This window comes from Mandrillus leucophaeus, unplaced genomic scaffold, assembly GCF_000951045.1.
Source record: "Mandrillus leucophaeus isolate KB7577 unplaced genomic scaffold, Mleu.le_1.0 Scaffold169, whole genome shotgun sequence".
NCBI lineage: Eukaryota > Metazoa > Chordata > Mammalia > Primates > Cercopithecidae > Mandrillus > Mandrillus leucophaeus.
This window is the reverse complement of record NW_012101687.1, coordinates 315,500-338,438: the sequence shown is the minus strand read 5'-3', so window position 1 is coordinate 338,438 and position 22,939 is coordinate 315,500. Positions and strand designations below refer to the sequence as shown.

Sequence of the window (22,939 nt, the reverse complement as noted above, 5' to 3'; positions counted from 1 at the left end):
GTCAGAAGTTTTCCACATCATTGAACACCATTTCCCTCTGAAAACACTTCCTTATCTTTCTACCTCACTAGCTCCTCTAGCTTTGCCTCATTTGCTGGCTCTTCCTCCTTCTTCCATCTTGAAATGTTGGAATACGCAATACTCTCCTCTGCTTTGTCTGCCCTCATTTCCTTGGTTGATCTCATCCAGTTATGTGGCTTTAAGTTCCATCTGTACACAGTGATTCCCAAGTGTATAACTCTATCCTCGTCTCATCCTTTGAGCAATGGCTTTCTGCTCTACAGCTCCTCTTGGATGTCTAACAGATATCTCAAACTTAATATACCCAAAACCTACTCTTTTTTGTTTGTTTGTTTTTTGAGACAAGTTCTCTGTCACCCAGGTTGGAGTGCAGTGGATGATGCAACCACAGCTTGCTCCTGTGAGCACTTTAAATTTTCTTTTTGCTTAAGCTTTTCAGATGATGCTGGTAGTAGCAGTTGAAACCACAACCTGAACAAGGACTGGTTGGTTTCTTTGCGGTTCCCTTCTAGAGACAAGTCTACTTCTCATTTACCCTGACCCTACCTTTATGCTAGGGTCTTCTACTACAATCTACACCTTGAATGTCATTTTTGTTATTGTTTTCTTTCTTAAGGTCCAGAGAAAATAATGGTGCCTCTTACAACTGACAGTGTCTTATATGAAATATATTTGAAGCCAGGTGCAGTGGCTTATACCTGTAATCCCAATGATTTGGGAGGCTGAGGTGGGAGGGTAGCTTGAGGCCAGGAATTCAGACCAGCCTGAGCAATGCGGCAAGATCCTGTCTCTACAAAAATAAATTTTTAATTAGCTTGGCATGGTGGACATGCCTGTAGTCCTAGCTACTTGGCAGGCTGTTTGAGCTCTGGAATTTGAGGCAACAGTGAGCTATCCTGGAGCCACTGTACTCCAGCCTGGGTGACCAAATGAGACCTTATCTCTCTACATATAAAAAAAAAATTATATATATATGAATGATATAATGTATATGTAACTTAAGCAGTTCATAGACACTATTTTCCACATCTTAAATAATCTTCAAAGGCACTATTTTGATGATTTTCCAGAATTCCATATGATAATCTGTTATTTACTTATTACCATATCTGTAGATTTAGTTGCTTTTAATTTTTAGTCACAATATAAAGAAAGTTGTGATGAAAATCATTTTCATCTATCTTCATGTTATCTCTGGTAATTTCTTCAGAATAGACTCCTAAAAATTAAAATATAAGGTCAAAGGGTATGAACGTTAAAATATTTTTTTGTTACATATTGCCAAATTGACCTTCAGAAATGCTCATCGCGTTACGCAACAACCAACCGTTATGTAAAGGGCCTATTTTCCCTAAACTGAAGTCAACTTTATCCAGTTTCCTATAAAAAACACCTTCTCAATTGTTCTTTAATTTGCCTTTATTTCTGTGGCTGAATGTTTTATGTATTTATTGGCCATTTGCAGTTGTTCATTTGTGGCTCATCTCCTGATGTCATTTGACTACTTTTCATTGAGATATTGGTCTATGTTAGAATATTTTTTCAGAATATTTTTGCAATGGGCCGGGCGCGGTGGCTCACGCCTGTAATCCTAGCACTTTGGGAGGCCGAGGTGGGCAGATCATGAGGTCAGGAGATCGAGACCATCCTGGCTAACATGGTGAAACCCAGTCGCTATTAAAAATACAAAAAATTATAGTCTAGGGTGGTGGCCGGCGCCTGTAGTCCCAGCTACTTGGAAGGCTGAGGCAGGAGAATGGCGTAAACCCGGGAGGCGGAGCTTGCAGTGAGCGGAGATCACGCCACTGTACTCCAGCCTGGGCCACGGAACGAGACTCCGTCTCAAAAAATTAAATTAAATTAAATTAAATTAAATTTCAATTATTATTCAGCATTAGGTAAAAATACAGACAAACCTGACAAAAACAAGCAATGGATAAAGGATTCTCTAATAAATGGTGCTGGGAAAACTGGCTAGCCATATGCAGAAAATTGAAACTGGATCTCTTCCTTATGCCTTATATAAAAATTAAGTCAAGATGGATTAAAGACTTAAATGTAAAACTCCAAACTATAAAAACCCTAGAAGAAAATCTAGGCAATGTCATTCAGGACACAAACAAGAGCAAAGATTTCATGACGAAAATGTCAAAAGCAATTGCAACAAAAGCGAAAATTGACAAATGGGATCTAATTAAACTAAGAGCTTCTGAACAGCAAAAGAAACTATAGTCAGCACGAACAGACAACCTACAGAATGGGAAACAACTTTTAGTACAACCAAATATGTAACATTTTTCTTTATCATTTCTTGATCTCTGTGCTTAGACCTATATCAAATGTTTTCCTCTAATTTTTCTTTTGCTTATTTTATGACTATTTCTCAAGTCTTTATTCCTACTGGAACTTACCTGGGTATATGTAGAGGAGTATTAACAAATAAAAGTTGCAAAAGTTTGTTACTAATATACATATCATATTAATGATATACAGTCTAATACGAAAATAGAATCGAAGTGATTGAGAGTCAGAAAAAAATCTAACTTGCTTCCTCATCCATTCTCTGCTGAAATCTGTGATACTCTTCCCTATACCAAATGACTGTGTTTGCCTAATGGTATTATTCATGTTCTCCTTGTTCCCAGCTAATTGCTTAGAACAGTGCTTCCCCACCTTGTTTTAAACTTAAATGGCACCCAAAGAAAAGGATAATAATTGTACCATGCATTGGTTCAATAAAGGAAGCTGCTTACAACCTGTTGGAGGCAACTAGGCCTTGAGCTCCACTATCCCAAGTCCTGCCACCACTCTAAAGCTAATATTTGGGCAAATCTGTAACGCATTCATGGCACACCAGTTGGGACGTTGTGTTCCAGAATAGTTCTGTTACTTACATGTTCCTAATAGGATCCCTGTTTCACTGATATGTTACTGGGTTCTGTTAATCAAATGCTGGTAGTGGTATAGAAGAGCCCAGTGGAGATTATCAAACAAAATGAGAATCCTGAATAAAATAAGCATCAGGAAACCATTGTCCTTTTGTCCATTTGTCCTGTAAGGAGAGAAGCCTGCTAAGGAGAAGAGCCTGAATTTCAAGAATACAACTAAATATTTGTTGTATTATTGGGACACAGGAAATCTTTGTGAAAGATATCCTCTGTCAGTCAAGTTTGTATGAGGAAATTGAGTGACTCTCCGTGTGGAAGTATCAATTCATTAAGATCTTCTAAGTTATTACAAGCCAAAGAGCCTGTGCCTCTTCTAAGGAAACACAGTTGCCGGAGCCACAGGCCCTGGCAATAGTAACATTAGGGCTCTAACTTTCCTCTTAATTTTTGTTTTTTTTTACTTTTATTGAATGATTCACTTTTCTCACTAATTTTAAAAGCCACCTTTATCATATACTAAATTCTTACATACTAGAGTATCTTCATAATTCAAGTGTTTATCAACTATATAACCTCACATGGAGGTTATATGGTTATTTGTGGAATTACAACATCAAATACTCTCTTACAAAAGTGCCCTTTAAAAAGTCAGTGCCTCCTTGCATATCCTTGTCTGCTTCACAGTATGATCTATTTCTGCCTATTATATTAATGTCTGTGTCAGTGTCTTGCAGATTGTCATTAAAAACACAATATAAGTTCAATGAAACTCCACTAAAAAGTGAACTAGCAAACTTCTCAAAATTTGGAGGATTTCACAAAGTCAATAAAAATGACATAAAACTGCTCAAATTACAACCAGAAATGTATCAGGGTCTGTCCAGTTAGCAATTAAAAAAAAGTTGGAAATGATAAAAAACAATGACAAGGAAGTCAGACACGGTGGCTCAGGCCTGTAATCCCAGCTCTTTGAGAAGCTGTGGTGGGTGGATCACTTAAGCCCAGGAATCCGAGACAAGCCTGGGCAACGTGGAGAGAGCTCGTCTCTAAAAAAATACAAAAACTTAGCCATGCATGATGGCACACATTTGTGGTCCCAGCTACTCAGGAGGCTGAGGTGAGAGGATTGCTTGAGCCCAGGAGACAGAGGTTGCAGTGAGCCAAGATCACACCACTGCACTACAGCCTGATCGACAGAGCAAAACCGTCTCAAAAACAAACAACAACAAAAATGACCACAGGAAGAGCCGAAAGGAATTATATGATCAGAGAGAGACCGTTTTCAAAATGAAGCCTGGGATATTATGCAAAATGATTCTTTGATTATAGAGCAGAAATCAAACATAAACTGAAAATTATCGTTTCATGATTTCAAATAATTTGTCAAAATGCCAGCTGGCTTTTTTGCAATAATTGAAGCATATCCCACCAAAATTATTAGGAAATTGAAGGATCCAGAGTAGTCAACACGATCTTGACAAAGAAAAACAAAGTTGAAGGACTCACACTTCTTGATTTAAAAACTTGCTAGAAAGCTACAGTAATCAAGACAGTGTGGTATTAGCATAAGGATGGACATATAAATCAATAAAATATAATTGAGATTCCAGAAATAAACCTTCACATTTACAATCAGTAGATTTTTGACAAGGGTGACAAGACAATTCAGTTGGGTAAGGAACAGTCTTTTCAACAGATAGCTCAGTGCTGGGATATCTCATGGGATGTCGCAAATGGATACCCACATACAGAAAAATGAAGTTGGACTACTACCTCACACAATATTAAAAAATTAACTCAAAATGGATCAAAGTCCTAAATGTAAAAGGAAAAGCAATAGAACTTTTAGAAGAAAACATAGGTGTAAATCATTATAACCTTGGATTAGGCAATGGTTTCTTAAATACTCAAACCACAAGCAACAACAAAAAATAAATTGGACTTTATCAAAATTTAAAACATTTGTCCTATAAAAGACATCATCAAGCGAGTAAAGAGCCTACAAATAGGAGAAAATATTTGCACATCAAAATCTGATAAGGGACTTGTGATCTACAACATTTAAAGAACTCTTACAACACAGTAATGAAGGCTATACCCCAATTGAAAATGGGCAAATGATCTGAATAGGTATTTCTCCAAAGAAGATATATAAATGCCAATATGCACATAAAACATGCCCAACATCACAAGCCAGCAGGGAAAATGCAAATCAAAGCAACACTAAGACACCATTTCATACCAACTAGGATGGTTTTAAAAAAGATCATCAGTATTGAAGAGGGTGAGAAGAAACTGGAACCTTCATACACTGCTGGTGAGAATGTAAAATGGTACAGCTGCTTTGGAAAACAGCCTGACAGTTCCTCAAAATGTTAATCATAGAGTTACCATATGACTTGTGGGTTGCCACAACCTTCACTTCCACTCCTACTTATACCCAAGATAAATGAAAACCTGTATCTATCTGAGAACTAGTATATGAATGGTCATACCACCATTCTTCATAATAAGCAAAAAAGTGGCAATAACCCAAATGTTCATCAACTAACAACACATAAATAAAATATGGTGTATCTATACATATTATTCAGCTATAAAAAGCAATAATGTACTGATACATACTACAACATGGATGAACCCTGACATTACTCTAAGTGAAAGAAGTTGGCCACAAGGGACCACATATTGTATGATTACGTTTATATGAAATGTTCAGAATAGGAAAATATGAGGACACAGAAAGATTAGTTGTTGCCTAGGAATGTGAGGGTTAAGAGGATTGGGAGTGATGGTTAAGAGGTGTAAAGTTTCTTGGGGTGATGATAATATTCTAAAACTGATTGTGGTGCTGGTTACACAATTCTGTGAATACACTAAAAACTACTAAGTTACACACTTTAAATAGATGAACTGTATGATACGTGACTTATATCTCAATAAAGTTGAGATAAATACACCTAATATATCTCATAAAGACAAATTTTTAAAATTCTATTTATGAGTTGATTAAACCCAGCTGAACATAAAATTAGTGTACTCACAAATGGATGTGAAGAAGTTTCTCAGTATGTTGTACAGAAAGACAAAGAGATGGAAAATATGAAAGAGGGACTAAAAAAATGGAGTGATGATGGAGTAAGGAAGTCTAACAACTAACTCCCCTTACTAACTCTACAGAGCCCCTTGTAGGAGCAGTGCATCCCCAAAACCATCTCTCTGTATTTCATTATCACCCTTTAATCAACCTTTGTGCCCATATGCATACTAAGGTGTTTTTTTTAAAAAACTATCATCCAAACTTGTGATCAAAAACCAAATGCTGCAAGAATCTTTTCCACAAATCTATGTCGAAATTTCAAGCTAATGGCCACAACTTTTTTTTTTTTTTTGAGACAGAGTCTTGCTCTGTCACCGAGGCTGTAGTGCAGTTGCACAATCATAGCTTACTGCACCCTCTATCTCCCGGGCTCAAGTGATCCTCCTGCTTCAGCCTCCCAGATAGCTGAGACTACAGACACACGCCACCATGCCCAATTAATTTTTTTTTAAGTAGAGACAAGGTCTCACTATGTTCCCCAAGCTGGTCTTGAACTCCTGAGCTCAAGTGATCCTCCTGCCTCAGTCTCCCAAAGTGTTCAGATTACAAGCATGAGCCACTGTACGAAGCCAGTCCACAACTCTTAGGAGGAAGACTAATTTTGCATTCAGAAAGAGACTAATTTCACCTACAGTCCAAAAGAGGTAGGAAAAAAGGAAAAGGAAACAACAGATGAGACAAATAAAAAATAAACAGCAAAATGACAGACTTAAACTTAACCAATGAATAATCACATTAAATGTTAAATGTAAATGCTGTATATACCCCAATTAAAAGGCAGAGATTGAGTGATTATCAGACCAGATCTTTTAAAAGGATCTAATTAAATACTGCCTACGAGAAACATAGTTTAAATATAAAGATATGAATAAGTTTAAAATAAATGAAAAAAAGATATACCCTTCTACCACTTATCAAAAGAAAGCTAGAGTGGCTATCTTAATATCAAAGTAGATTTCAGAGCAGAGAATATTATCCGGGATAAAGATCACTTCCATAAAGGAGTCAAAACACAGAGAATATAATAACCCTGATTATTTATATACATAATAAGAGAGCTTTGCAATACATGCAGCAAAACCTGTCAGAACTGCAAGAAACAGGCAAATTCCCAATTATAGTTAGAGATTTCAATAATCCTTCTCAATAATTATCAGGTAGATGAAAAATTAGTAAGAATACAGAAGACTTGAATAATACTATCAAACAACTTCATCAAATTTACATTTATAAAACAGCCCACCAAATAACAGCAGAAAGCAGTCTTTTTCAAGTACACATAGAATTTTTATGGAAAGTTTGTGTTGTGGACCATAAAGTAAGTCTCAACCTTAAAAGGATTCAAATCATTCAATGGATGCTAAAGGAATAAAATTAGAAATCAAAAGTGTAAGTAAAGTTACCTGGAAAATCCTCGAGTATCAGGAAACTAAATAACACATTCCTAAATAACCCAGGGGGCAAAGAAGAACTCAAAAGGGAATTAGAATGTATTCTGGACTGAATGCAAATGAAAATACAACACATCAAAATCTGTGGGATTCTGCTAAAGCACTACTTAAAAAGAAATTAGGTCCCTGAAAGTTATATTGGACTCCCTAGAATCAAAACACAAACTTAATTTTAGATGCAGAGTAACAGAATAAAGTGTATGGGTTGATTCAAAAAATATATACTGAGCACCTAATTTCAGCCAGACACTATTTGGGGACCTAAAAATCAAGCAAACACCACAAAAGTAAGACTCCCTATTCTTAAGGGATTGATATTGTAGCAACGGATATAGGTAACAAACATATAAGATACTTTCAGATATTAATGAGAAAATAAAACAGCAATTTAAAAGAGAAAGGCCAGAGAAGATCTCTATGAAGAGATGTGAGCTGAAACCTGAATAAGGAGGAGCAGGCCATTCAAAGATCTGGTCCCAGGGAAATAATGTTACAGGCAGAGATCAGCAAGTGTGAAGGCCCTGTAGATAGGAAGTATACAGGAGACATAGAAAACCAGTGTGGCTGGAGAAAGTTAAGTGAAGGAGGCATAATAGGATAATTATCAGTAAAGCCAGAGAGCAACATCAGAAAAGGCAGAATCAAGTAAAAGTTAGGTATATAGAAGACAGGCAAGCAGTTTAGTTCGACTGGAGCACAGGTAGATGGATGAGGACCGGGATTTGGCTAGAAAGGTACAGGTTGGTTTAGACTTGTACTCATGGTAGCCACTGTCTACATGTGGCTATTGGCTACATGTGGGTAGTACAACTGAAGGACTCAAGTTTTAATTTGATTAATTCAAATTAATTTAAATTTGAATTTAAATTTTAAAACTTTTAAGTATTTGGGAAGAACTTGGGTATGTGAATCTGCTGTTTCAACTGTAGATTTTATGATATCTCAATATAGATCAAGTATTTCCAATTAAAATGTCAAATCTGGATTAAGATAGGCTGTAAATAAAGTTGCCCACTGTATAGGTTTTAGCACTTAAGTCATATATCCCAGGGTCACCTTAGCTATAATATATACTCCAGATTTTTGAAGTATGTAAAATAACATTTTTAAAGACAGGTTCAGATAATTTGAATATATAAGGTTAAACATATTAAAATTAATTTTACCCATTTTATACTTTTTTTAGTGTGGCCATTAGAAAACTATTAATTACACAACTGACATATTTCTCTGAAATAGCACCTGTCTAGATAAAGGCAGGCCTTGAAATCCAACTTGAATTTCACTATTATTTAGTAGGAAATAGTCACTGAGATTTCAAAATTCCACATTAGTTTTTTTTTTTTTTTTTTTTTTTTGTCAAGAGAAGTATGGCAACATTTGGAACTATAAAAATAGTACTGCCCTTTAAAAGCTGTATTTTTAAATCACTTCAACAAAATGAAGTCACCAAAAAAAAAAAAAAAAAAGAAGAAAAAGAAAAAGGCTTTCAGGCCAAATGACTTGATTACAGTTACACAGGCTGTCTAACATAAAGCCTCAAACAAATTTCTAGTTTTGAGTGTAAGATAAACCATTTAAGAACAGTTCAAAACTGTTCTTAACAGTTGACAAAAGTCAACTTTAGCATGTATTCCTTCTTTCGACAGCCGCAGGTTTCTAGACCTATACAAAATCTCATTTTTCTACAAACTAGGAAAATTTCTAATCAATATCAAACAATCACAGACAATGGCAGGACATTTTAAAAGTTAATTCTGTTTTGTGGAGAGGAGAGATTCTCAAAGACAGTCCCCTCTTGCCCTTCCTCCAACAATGTTCTGCAGTAGACAAAGAGAAGTCAGAGGGATCATTTTGCCTTATTTTGTCAATTATAGGACATCTTATCTAGCACCATAACTGGCTTCCTGCTCCCCTCCTCTAGTGCAGTCAGCCCTGTGTATCCACAAGCTCTAAATCTGTGGATTAAACAAACTGCAGACAGAAAATATTCAAAAAAAAGTAAATAATAAAAATACAGTATAACAACTATTTAGATAGCAATAACATGGTATTTGGTATTAAAAATAATCTAGAGATGATTTAAAGTACATGGAAGGGTATGAGTAGACTGAATGCAAATATTATGCCATTTTATATATATGGGATTTGAGCATCTGTGGATTTTAGTGTCCACAGGGGTCCTGAAACCAATCCCCTGCAGATACCATGGGACAACTGTAATCTATAATTTGGGGAATGTCATCACCAGCCAAATAGCTACCCAAACCAGAAATGTGATGGTCATATTAGATTACACTTTAACTTCACATCATTGAAACACTTTCTCAAATTCTACCTTCTTAATTTAGTTCAAATTTTCCTTTCTACTTCACCCCATCCCCAATCCCCATCTAAGGGCCACACAGGTAAGTATGGCAGAAATGGGATTAACCATTTGGACTCGCTAGGTCATCTAACCCAAGGTCATGGTTCTAACTCCCAAATTGTACCTCCCTCAGACAGTTCTCAAAATATCTCAGAAATGTATATCCCCCTTCACTTGCTAGAAACAACCACCTAAATGTTTTGTAGGCAGGTCAAACTCAACATAGCCAAAACCCCAATTTATCATTTTTCCTATCCAATCTGTTCCTTAAAATGTTGGGATTTTAGATTTCCCATGCTAAATAATTAGATATCAGTTTCTCTCTCAATAACTAATCAAGTCTTTCCCATTTTCTTATTCTTCAAATCTTTTCTCTATTTTTCATGTCAATAAATCCGTATCATCCATTTCTCACCTAAACTCCCCTTAATATCCAACATCCAATCTTCATGTGACCTACAAAGACTTCCATGGTGTAACCATTGCCTACCCCTCTTATCTATTTATGTCCTTAAGCTTAGTGATTCAGTCATAAGAAACTGCTTGCGGTTTTGTTTTTTTGTTTCGAGTGAGTCTTGCTCACCAAGGCTGGAGTGAAGTAGTGTGATCTTGGCTCACTGCAACCTCCACCTCCCACATTCAAGCAATTCTCATGCCTGAACCTCCTGAGTACTTGGGACTACAGGTACGTGCCACCATGCCTGGCTAATTTTTTTTTTTTTTTTTGTATTTGTAGTAGAGACGGGGTTTCACCATGTTGGCCAGGCTGGTCTTGAAATCCTGGCCTCAAGTGATCCGCCCACCTCGGCCTCCCAAAGTGCTAAGATTATAGGCCTGTGCCACTGTGCCCAGCTGATTTATTTTATTTAGATATGGGGTCTCATTCTGTCACTCAAGCTGGACGCAGTGGCATGATCATAGCTTACTGCAGCATTGAACTTGTGGGCTCAAGCAACCCTCCCACCTCAGCCTCCCAAGTAGATGGGGACTAGGAAGTGTGAGCCACCACGCCCAGCTAACTCTTTTTCTCATTTAGAGATGGGTCTAAATGTTGCCCAAGGCTAGTCTTAAACTCCTGGCCTCAAGTGATCCTCCCGTCTCAGCCTCTCAACTAGTTGGGATTACACACATGAGCCAACACACCCAGTTCTGCTTTTAGTTTGTGCATAAACTGGGTTGTTTCTCATCAATATTTGTTCATGTGCTCTCTATACCTATATTGCCCTCTTTCCAGTTTCAGGAGCATTCTCAGGTCTCCAGTGTCTACCCATGAAAGAAAAAGTAAATCTGAGTTACACAGGCTCTGCTGGTTTTAAAATCTAAGAATCAATAAAATGTGTCTATCCTGTTACCCCTAGTAGAGGTTCTCAGGCATAGAAAACCACCATGAGAATGCATTTCTAGTCATAAAGTTTAACCAATGGGGCTTAAATGTCAAGAGCATTCTGGACATTCAGTTTATTTAAAGCACAACTCTGGTTCCTAATCATCTCAGTTCTTAAGTATCTGTTCTTCAGCATCCTTCCCAAAAGAGTGATTGCCAAAATTCTGCTTGATTTAGCACCCTGTATGAGTCAGCTGGAAAAAGTGACTTGCCAAGGTAACTCTAGGGAAAAAAAAAAGGCAAAAATGCCATGGAGGGGACTTACAATAATGTGATGTCAAGAGGAGCAGGGAGGAAGAACTGCAAGATAAATCTTATTAAAGGAAATGTTCTGGGCACACGACACATCAAAACACAGTCCACTTGGAAATCATAACTTACCAAACTGTGAATACAAGGAAAATATAACAAAATCCAACATCAGCCTTCAATATTCACAAGATATTCATGAATCTACATACCAATGAGTATTGATTTTATAATTACACAGATCACATTCCTTTTCATGAGCTCACCACAGTAATAGAAGGGAAATTTTATCATTGTATCTATACTAATTGTATACTAACTATAATTAATTGTATCTATACTAATTAAGAGTGTTCAACTGAATTAAAATAGGGCTCAGTTGTTGCCTCACCTGCCCTGAAGTCTTCTCTCTATATTAAGATGCATAAGGTGCCTTTCTTTACTCGCAGAATTCCTCTGCCTGTTTCGCTCTCACTGTATTGTCCACATTATCTTTTATCTGCTCTGTGTTCTTCCTCTAGACTGTGACCATCTTGAGGACTGGGTCATGTGTTTTTCATCTTTGTATCCCTAACGCGTAATAGTACTTGGCATTTGTTAGTAATCAATAAGTGTACCACATGACTGACTAATCTAGTCTTCTTTTTGCTTGATTAACATATCAAAAAGTCTAAACCAATGCTAAAGTAACTAACTAGCCTATGAACTGTTTGTTAATAGTTTATAATGCAATAGAATTCAAGCCAGAATGTTAAAAGAAAAAGAAATGCTTCCTTTTAAAGAAAGTCTTGCTTGAAAAAGTATCTAGCAGAACTAATGCTTTGTGATGCAGCTGATTGACATTCTTGCCCCATTTTGGTTCAAATACTTGAAAGTTGGATGACAGACATTTTCATGAGAAAAAATAAAATGCTAAGGGGATGGGTAGTTAAAATTAACTTTATGGTCTTCATTCATCTTTATAAGCACAAATATTCATAGACTGTCAAACTGATTTAAACTAAAGACACCTATTTTCAAGGGTAAAAAATAAATACAGACACAGGGCACTTAAAAAGTTTTTAAAAAGCCAAGACACATAAAAAAAAAAAACTAATAAATTTTTAATTAGAATTTTTTCCTTTTTTTTAACAGGACAAGTAACAGATTACATCAAACTTCAGAACTTCTCAAATACCTAGTTATTATACACATTCCCATCTGTCTTGCAGGGAGGGATCTTGGTCGGCTTAACAGTTTCAGGTAAAATAAGTTGCATAATAGTATATATTACAATAATAAATGTACAATGTTTACATGAAATATGTTTTAGAAGCAAGAAAAAGATGCATCTGCATCAAAGGCGACCTTTTAAAATGCCACAACTATTTTTTACATTCACTCTTGCAACAGGTTACAAGATGGGGGTCACTAAGCTCAGATAAATCACTAAGATGCACATAAAATACAGGAAGATTGGTTACTTTATATATTATATATATTTATATTTTCACACGTTAGCATCTGAGACATAAACTGAGAATTTAAAATTTATTCTCTTCAGATAACAAATCATTTTTTATTCTTCATAAACAAGGTGCCCACAAAAGCACATAGGTAAGGCACAATAGGGCTTTCTGTTACAGAATAGTGTGCATCATGTTTACTTAACCAGAAAACGTGCATTATCTGTGCAAGTTCATGCTGCAAACCCAACGCATACAATAAAACGAAAAGGAAACTGAGCTTTAAATAAAACCAAAATTGGTACAATTCCAGCTGCTTCACATATTCATTTGGACTGACAATTATATATCAACAGGTTATTTTTAAGAAGCCAATTGTAGATTACAAGTAAAATTTACTCAGCAACTATTTTTATCTGAAATCATAAACAGTAATAAAGTAAGTTTACTGAAACAAACTAAATACTGAGGCACAAAGCAACGGTCAATCGTGCATTTACTATACTGCAAACTTTCATGACCCAAAATTGCAAGTATAATTTGTCAAATACACATTCTGCTGCAACAATGTGCCCTGCTTTAAACTTGACATACAACAGAGGCACTAACATATCATTAAATTATAAATAGATTGGGAAAATGACTTAATCCCAATGGTACTATGTCACAGCCCTGGTATCTATAATAAATACAGCTTTTCACAAAATATTTTTCCAATATCTGCCAATTTCTTCTTTATTGCTCACATAAATTTAAATCTATTACAACTGGTATCAGAACTTTCACACAAAATCATACTCAGACATTTTTATATAAAACCTATAAAAGATATTTTAAACTTGTATCTAATACTTCCAGGTGTTTGGCTGTTTGATCTATGCAAAAGTACAGCCATATGTGTATATCTGTGTGTGTGTATATATATACATCTATATATATACACACACATACACACATACATATATACATACACATTAGATTATGAATAAAATAGAAAGCTTATTTTACTGCTTTAATGCAGACATCTTCACAAAACAAGACTACTTTCACCACCACCAGCATTTATACATATATACAAAGCCAGTTTAAGTACATATACATCCACTTACACATATTTGTAACCACTGAGCCCAAATTAATTTTCCCATATTCCAGCTGTAGCAAATGAATCACTTATAAGCAACAGAAACCTAAGGTTAAATTGGGAAATCAACAGTTTTACCACATTAGCCTGTAGGAACTATGCAGGTGACTGCATACAAAAATTCACAACATTAGTTCACAAGAAAGTATGGGACTACAAGAAGCCTTTTCATCATGCTTTTGTGTGGTTATCCAAACACTTCTTGGTGCAAAAATACAACCACCACATCTGAAAATGCTTAATAAAGTCAATGTTCCTCATGCAAAACTTTAAATGCATTGGCTTAACTGAGCTCCAAAAACTGAATGAAATAATTATCCTACCTACTCAGCATTGCTGCCTCACTGCTAAATCCCTTTGGAACCTTAAGACTTCTGGAACGTTCAGAGATGTATTCATCAATAAAAATATTACATACAAAAAGCACTTAAAAAGGAAGACAAAAAGCCAAACAGGAATTTTCCTATTGTAAGTAACAGTCTTAGAAATGGAAGGAAATCTTTTCAGGAACTTCCTTGAGAATTGGTTAGGCCAGTCCGAAGACGAAGATGAGACATAGAGTTCATATGTTTATTTGATGGCTTCAATGGAGTGTTGGAAGTGAGAGCCTGGGGAAAGCGATGGTGGTATCTATCTAGCCGTAAATATTTTACTGTAACCAATTTCCCTGTTGTAAGATAAAAATAATATTTTAGATCAGTAAAACTGTTTAATAGTTGCAGAAAATTAACTGTGGTAAAAGACATATGAGCACAAAACATAACTAAAGTCATCTAAAATTATTACTCAAAAAAATGCTAACCTAAATTCTTTTACTTGAAATCTGGTATAGTTTAAAATTAAACTATAACTATCTTTTCAAAATGTTTATAATACTCAAATTTCTTACCATCAAACCAAGAGCCATGCAATGCTTTAAAAGCCTTTCCAGCATATTCTGGAGACAGACATTTAACATATACACAACCCTGGGATATTAAAAAAGAAAGAAAATAGTCTTAGTTTAATAGCAACAAATCCAAAACATGAAATTCAATACTAAAAGTTACTTTACCTCACGTGAATTTTTGTCTACTGCAATGTGAACAATGCCATCATTATCACTGCATTTTTCTAAAATTGCTTCTTGAATTGCCAAATGCCACTGATCCCCTATTTCCCTAAAAGTTAATGAAAACAAAAATCAACAACCATATTCCTACTCGGTAAAAATTCTTCATTGTCTCTTACAACATATATATACTACTAGAATTGGGATAGTTTTAAAACCACATATGATTTTAATTGGTATTAAGTAAATGTTTGTTGACTAACAGGAGGTGGATTTCAAAATAATAATTCAGAAGTCTCAGCCCTCCTCTCACTTTCCAGTAAAAGAGTGCAGAGAACTGGCCGGGTATGGTGGTTCATGCAACCCCAGCACTTTGGGAGGCCGAGGCAGGCAGATCACGAGTTCAGATTGAGACCATCCTGGCTAACATGGTGAAATTCCGTCTCTACTAAAAATACAAAAAAAATAAAATTAGCCAGGCGTGGTGGTGGGCACCTGTAGTCCCAGCTACTCGGGAGGCTGAGGCAGGAGAATGGCGTGAACCCAGGAGGTGGAGCTTGCAGTGAGCCTAGATCATGCCACTGCACTCCAGCCTGGGCGACAGAGTGAGATTCTGTCTCAAAAAAAAAAAAAAAAAGGAGTGCAGAGAGCTGAGGCAATAAAAGACTAGCCCACCGCTGCAGAAAAAATGGATTGGGTCATTCCTACGTTTAAAAATCCTGTGTACTTACAATTATTTCTGTTTTCTTTCTAGTGTTAATAAGTACTTTAAATGAGTTGTGAACTTATTAAAGTTGTAAAAGTTAAATGTTATTTATTTATTTTGAGACAGAGTCTTGCTTTGTCACCCAGGCTGGAGTGCAGTGGCGTGATCTCGGCTAACTGCAACATCTGCCTCCCAGGCTCAAGCCATCCTCCCACCTCAGCCTCCCAAATAGCTGGGACTATAGGCGCATACCACCAATCCTGGCTAATTTCTTTTGTATTTTTTGTAGAGACAGGGTTTTGCCATGTTGCCTAGGCTGGTCTCGAACTCCTGAGCTCAAGTGATCCACCCACCTCGGCCTCCCAAAGCACTGGGATTATAGGTGGGAGCCACTGTGCCCGGCCGAATGTTATTTTCTTTAATTGTAATGATATGTTCAAATTCCTAAAGAAAAATCTTAGTAAATACTATATTTGAGCTTCTCTTTTCCAAAATAATGATACAGGACTAACATTTTGTACAGTCACCTCACTATAACGACACTTCTAAGGTTTTTCTGCTGTAGTAACGGACATTTGTCTTGCTTGTGAGACAAAGATGGTGGGAGAGAGAGGAAAGTGACTTCACTTTAAATCACAAATTTTCACCTTAGGTAATAAAATAGTGGACTTGCGAGTTCCTAAGATACAAGGTGAGATTTCCAACAGAGGTATCATCATACTGCTAATTGTTTCTATCTCTGCAAAATTAGAGGCAGTGTCTCTGTGTGTGTGTGTGTACGTGCGCATGCAAACAAGTGTGCATACTGCTTCCTCACATTTCCAATTTTGCTGTCACTTATTTGGAATTTCATCAATGAGTGATGAGACTCTGGGGGTATTTTATACATACTGTAATTACCACTGCCGGGACTTTTAAAACAAAAAGAATTTGATCTGTAATATCACTCCACTGTCGAGACTTTTAACAGAATTTGATCTGTAATATCACTGCATAGATAAGCAGTACCCTCAGGAAGCTAACTGTAAGAATTATTACAGCTTATATATGAAATACTATGAATTCTAAGGTAGTCACTTTTGACTGTGCTATTCTCTGGAAGCATGTTGTTTGAATTATAAAGTCTGAGTTGTTCTTCAAATATTACATTGACAAGTGGAGACAGGACTTTGTAGAGAAGCAGGTGTATACATCTTTACAGGAAACGTTTTACAATTTGAGATTTGAAATTTTTAAGAAGCAGTGATTTTTTCATCTATATTTTCTACTGAGGCAAAAATATTGACAGTCATGTATAATGACATGAGTCATTAATTTGCCTCAAGCATTTATCTATTTATCTGTTATGAGGATTCATAGGGAATACAAAGATTTATAAAAGTGTTACAAATCTTTATACATTAGTGTCCTTTGGCCAAATCTTTGCTTGGAATTTAATGAAAGAGAAAAACATAACATTTCTGTAGTAGAGATTCAGAAGAAAAACATTATCAATTACAGACACACCATTATGAGAATATCATGCATTTTCCAGCCAAATATTCAGAATAAGAGTTACATGTACCCCTGATCATAATACTTACATAACGGGATCAAACATATTCCGAATCTTTAGACACGGTGTCAAACTATTTGGCGGTGAATTTCTTCTATCTAAATGAAATGCTACAAAAAACAAGTTAGATTTACTATTTGTCATTGTTCCAATTTGTTGAAAGGTATTCACTTATTCAGTTCATTCGAAAAATATTCACTGCATGCTTTTACTAGGAGCCAGACCCCTGGTTAGATGTTAAGGTGAATAAGACAGATAGTCATTGCTATCAAAGAGTTTACAGTTTAATGGGAGAGACAGATGATAAAAAGTATCATGCAAGAAAGTACCACTGTGATTATTAAGTCCTAAGAAAGGAAAGTATAGACAGCTTTTTAAAAGTAACTTAACCTCATATGAGAAAATAAAAGTTCCCTGAAAAAGTGACATTTATGTGGGAACTGAAGAGTAAAAATTAGCAGGGTGAAAAGAAGTGTGTAAAGGAAAATTTCAAGCAGAGGTGACTGCTTGTACACAGCTCCTGGGGCAAGAAGGAGCAAATGTGGCTGGAGTAGTAAGAATAGAAAGATAAATCTACAGAAGATGTCAGATTATTTAAGATGATGTAGGCTACAAAAAAGTATTTGGGCATTATCGTGCAAGAGTAATAGAAAGCCACTCAAGTGTTTTTAAGGAGAAGAGCATGAGATCTGTCTTTTAAAACTACAAATTTTAAAATACATTGTTATGTGGAGACTCAGGTAAAAGCAGAAGTGAATGCAAGGTGACCAGTTAGAAGGTTATTATTATATTATAGTTGTCTAAGAAGGAGAGGATAATGATGTGGGTAAGACAGGCCAACAGTGCAGGTGACAAGTGGATAGAATCAGGGCATATTATGAAGTAGACATGACATGACCTGTTGAAAGATTGGACAAAGAGGGATAAAGGAGAGATTAAGAATTACCCCTAAGTTTATGCAGAATCAACTCAGAAAAGGTATCATTAACTAGACTAGGAACACTGGAGAGATCAGGCTGGTGTACATGTTGAATCTGTGGTGCCCACCTCCTAGTAGAGAAATACATAGTTTGGTACAAAAATCTGAAAACCAGACTTCATTCAAAATAAAAAATTGGGGAGTTATCCCAATATGGTAAATTAAGTCACAGCAAGATGATCATCTAGGAAGAGATGGCACAGTGGGGAAAAAAAGATGGCCTTGAGAAACTCTAACACCTAGAGGTAAAGAAAAAGAGGATAATCTAGAAAAGGACTGCAGAAAAGTCTGAGGTAGGAGGAAAAAAAAAAAAAAGAAGAAGAAAGTGGCATCCCCAAATCCCAATGAAGAAAGTTTCAAGGAGGGCTGAACTGTCAAACACTGTTAAGAGGTCAAGTAAAATAAGGAATTCTCTATTTTCAATTTATAGGGAAACTGAAATGCATGCATCATTTAGAGGAAATAGTATAATCGTTGGCAACATCAAAGCATCATTTTTTAATTTAAGTTCTGGGATGTATGTACAGGACATGTAGATTTGTTACACAGGTAAACGTGTGACATAGTGGTTTGCTGCACCTATCAACTCAAACCCATCACCCAGGTATTAAGCCCTGGATGCTTTAGCTATTTACCCTGACAGAGCATCACTTTTATGCCATGTTTAAAGAAGCCTCTTTTTCAAGCTTTTTCAAAGCGAAATTTAATTGGAGAATAAAAAAGGAATGACTGGACTTTGTATTGCATGTCCAAAACAACTTACTTACCTTTTCCACAAATACTGTGTTTAGCAAATATTGACATACTTTTATAGGAAAAAGTCATAATCTTCTGATGCACTGTTTTCTGCTTTTCTATGTAGCAAAGGTTTGGGTACATATGGCAGCCAATCTTCAAAACCCCCTACAAACTTATCCCTTCCTTATTTATACATGTTTTTGAAACTATGTAGGCATTAAGAAAAATATAGAAAGATACCCACAAAAGTTACTTGGCAGGACGGATATATAAATAGAAAGGTCTTAGTAAGAGGAGGCAGGCAAAAATTGGGAAAAAAAAAGAGCAGTTAAAAAGTTATAACTTCACTTATATACATACAAGTTATATATATTATACTGTATATATAACATAAATTATGTGTTATTTACACAAAGAAATTAGATGAAAAGAATGCAGTTAATATATATAATACTAAGTTGCTTTAAGTGAAATAGGCAAGATTCAAGGAATATTCATCTTTATTAAAGATAAACCATTTATGTTTGCATTAGCAAGGACAAAAGTGTGGAAGGATACTTAAGAAGCTAACACTGATTCCTTCTATGAAATGGAACCAGAAAGACAGCTTTGCCTTCATACATCTTTGAATTGTACTGTTTCACTTAACACATTTTTGTCATTTTGAAAAAGTGGAAGAATATTACTTTTTTGATGTTTACAAATACATACCTTGACCTTGCCATACTTTAGAAGGTATAACTAATATTTTGTCACAGGATGCAGAAGGCTGGATCCACCGCCAAACCAGAAAATCTGCACCACCTATTCTTCGTGTTTCCGTGCGAACTCTAGACTCATTAGCAGCAAGGAAGTCAACAGCTCTATCCCAGACTTTCTTCATTTTTTTCCTATCAAGTGGACAAAATGGCAAATTTACTATCATCTTGGCTTATGTCATCTTTCTGAAATATTAGTATCTGAGGTAATGTTAACTCTAGCTGTTCTTACCACTACTCATGGAGTTTGTTCAAAGAAGATTTAGATGCCTATACCTCATCTCAGATTTACTGAGTTTCAATTTCCAGAGCTAGAGCACAAACATCTGTATTTTTTTTCCCCCAAAGCTCCACTGGCGATTATGTGCTGCTAGGGTCAAGATGCTGCTTCAGGATATGGAATTATCTATTATTTTCAAAAAGTTGTATTTAGTTTCTACTTTAAAAGCTTCATTAATAATAAAGTTAGTACTTAATAAACATTAGTAAAACACCAGCCACTGGCTATCATCTATTTCTTTATCAATATGAAATTAAAGGAAATAAGATGGAGACTAACAACAGAGAATCAAGAATGCCTAGGAATGAGAATGACTTAGAAATCCAGGTGTCACTCAAAATCAGGAGAATAATAGAAGAGAATTTAGAAAGAGAGTATAAAGTACAAACAAAACAAAACCTGTGCAGTAAGTCAGTCTAGTTGAGAAGGGTCACAGCTCTCAATATGATTTTTAATACTGCAGAAAGCACCCATATTTTCTGATTTACTTGAACTCATAATGCTTTGAACACACCTGTCATGAGGCTGTATTAAGGAATCGCGTACATGTGGAATAGGCATGTAAGGCTGTAAATCTTTGTTTTCCTGGCAGGCTTCATTATGACTTCGTAAAACATCTAAAAATAAATAAAATTTACAAAGGAATCAATCACTTGACATAATGTTGTAGTTTAATCACACAATGACTCTTGCAGAAATAGTTGAGATTCTTAGAAATAGTTGAGATTCTTAGAAATACCATACCTATAATCTTCACCACCATATCATACATCTGCCTTGTTTCTTCCTCTTCTTTTGTCCATCGATATTTCATGTAACGCAGAACGACACAAACCATCACTACACCTGTAATATTAATATACTTTGTGTTTTAAAAATTGTGGTCAATATCACTCAATAATATTACAGTGATTATTTTAACTGCCACAATGGAATGAATCTTCAAGACAGATGGCTGAATTAGCTATACGATTAAAACTACATAAAAAAATTTAATGCTGAACATTTTCCAAAGTTTCACTTCTTTCTAGAAAAAAGCATTTCTTCCATTACCTTGACAAGTGAACATTTAAATTCTAACTACTGTTTAAAAAAAATTAAATATAACTATGTTTCACAAACTTTTTTCCTTTGCAGCATAAAATGACTAGAAAAGTGAATCTCGTAAGACTAAACATACTAAATCTTATAAAAATCATCTTAAAAAAGAAAATGAATTTTTCTTTTGTTGTTGTTGTTTTTGAGATAGGGTCTTGCTCTGTCATCCAGGCTGGAGGGCAGTGGTACAATCATGGCTAACTGCAGCCTCCAACTCCTGGGCTCAAGAAATCCTCCTACCTCAGCTTCCCAAGTAGCTGGGACTACAGGCACATGCCACTATGCCTGTCTAATTTTTAAAATTTTTTGTAGAGGTAGGGTCTCGCTATGTTACCCAGGCTGGTCTTAAATTCCTGAGTGCAAGTAATCCTCCTGCCTCAGTCTCTCAAAGTGCTGCGATTACAGGTGTGAGCCACTAAAGCTGGCCAAAATGAATTATTTTTAAAGAAGAAAGAAAGAAATAATAAAAAAAAAAAACCTATCACCTAAATCCCTATTATCAATTTTAAAATGATAAAAATTTTAATTTAGGTAAATGACATTTTAAAAACTAAACATAATTTTAATAAACTTAATTTATAACACTATTATTTAAAAATAAGCTCAATTTTTATATTTTTCAATTCTACTTTCTAAAGTAGATTTCTATGTATACACTGACCACACTTGTTTTTTTTGTGACAGTCTTATGACAAAGTTTTATTCCTACCTCTCCTTATATTACTGTTTTCTAAGCCCTTAGAATGATCCTGACATTATTTTTATTATATTTAGAGAAGACATCTAGCTGTGACTTATGTGGCAACAATCACAAAAATGAATTCTCAACTCTGGCATTTAGTGAAATACACACAAAAATTCAGACTGCAATTTATCTCCTTTCTTACCTTTACAACTTACCTAAGCATAACAACAATAATCTGTGAGTTACAGTAACAAAAGCACGTCGAAAACGACACCAAAAAGACATCAGTGGTCTTGTGGACTGTAAAAACTGCACATCAGTTATATTTGTCAATTCTTCCTCAGGGCCAAAACCAACACACCTATGTAAAAATAAGTAAGGTAGAATTTAAAGTCAAAATCACTTCTCCCAGTACAAAATGGTCAAAGTGGAAATCAGATCCTTTACCTTATTCCAACATCTTTTCCATTTTCTAAGATCCACTGCAATGAAGTGTTAAATATACCTTCATATTCAGGACCTAAATCCTAACAACAAAAATAGAGAAAAATAACTATTCTTAATCTACATTCGACTCTCTGTAAGGTATCCCTTACACACTCTATATAACATTTTATTTTAACTACATAACATAAAATAGTCATTACTGAAAATTTAAAAAGAATGAGAAAAAAGAAAAAAAAAGTTAGCATTTTCCCACTACTCCAATATAATCAGTGTGAATATTTTGCTTTTTTTGTTTTTAATTTTACATATTTGGGAACTGAGTCTCTCTCACTCAGGCTGGAGTGCAGTGGAACAATCTCGGCTCACTGCAGCCTCTGCCTCCTGGGTGCAAGCGATTCTCCTGCCTCAGCCTCTCAAGTAGTTGGGATTACAAGCGTCAGCTACCAGGCCGGGCTAATTTTTTTTTTTTCTCTTTTCGTACTTTTGGAGAGACGAAGTTTCACCATGTTGGCCAGGTTGGACTTAAACTCCTGACCTCAAGTGATCCACCAGCCTTGGACTCCCAAAGTGCTGGGACTACAAGCATGAGCCA

The 22,939-nt window shown here is 35.6% G+C and overlaps 1 protein-coding gene across 2 annotated transcripts in view; it reads right to left on the bottom strand.

Annotated features, from left to right (window-relative positions):
- Positions 1-12,545: 12,545 nt before the first annotated feature.
- LEMD3 (LEM domain containing 3) overlaps positions 12,546-22,939 on the bottom strand; it is an 86,401-nt gene continuing 76,007 nt past the window's right edge. For both annotated transcript variants that reach the window (XM_011976561.1, XM_011976562.1), the window contains exons 5-13: positions 22,348-22,427; positions 22,116-22,261; positions 20,862-20,963; positions 20,632-20,734; positions 19,791-19,969; positions 17,391-17,472; positions 15,105-15,210; positions 14,940-15,018; positions 12,546-14,717 (exon numbers count right to left, since the gene is read on the bottom strand). In XM_011976561.1, coding sequence (XP_011831951.1) covers positions 14,554-14,717; positions 14,940-15,018; positions 15,105-15,210; positions 17,391-17,472; positions 19,791-19,969; positions 20,632-20,734; positions 20,862-20,963; positions 22,116-22,261; positions 22,348-22,427 — 1,041 coding nt within the window. In that variant the 3' untranslated portion in view covers positions 12,546-14,553. The remainder of the gene's footprint in view (positions 14,718-14,939; positions 15,019-15,104; positions 15,211-17,390; positions 17,473-19,790; positions 19,970-20,631; positions 20,735-20,861; positions 20,964-22,115; positions 22,262-22,347; positions 22,428-22,939) is intronic.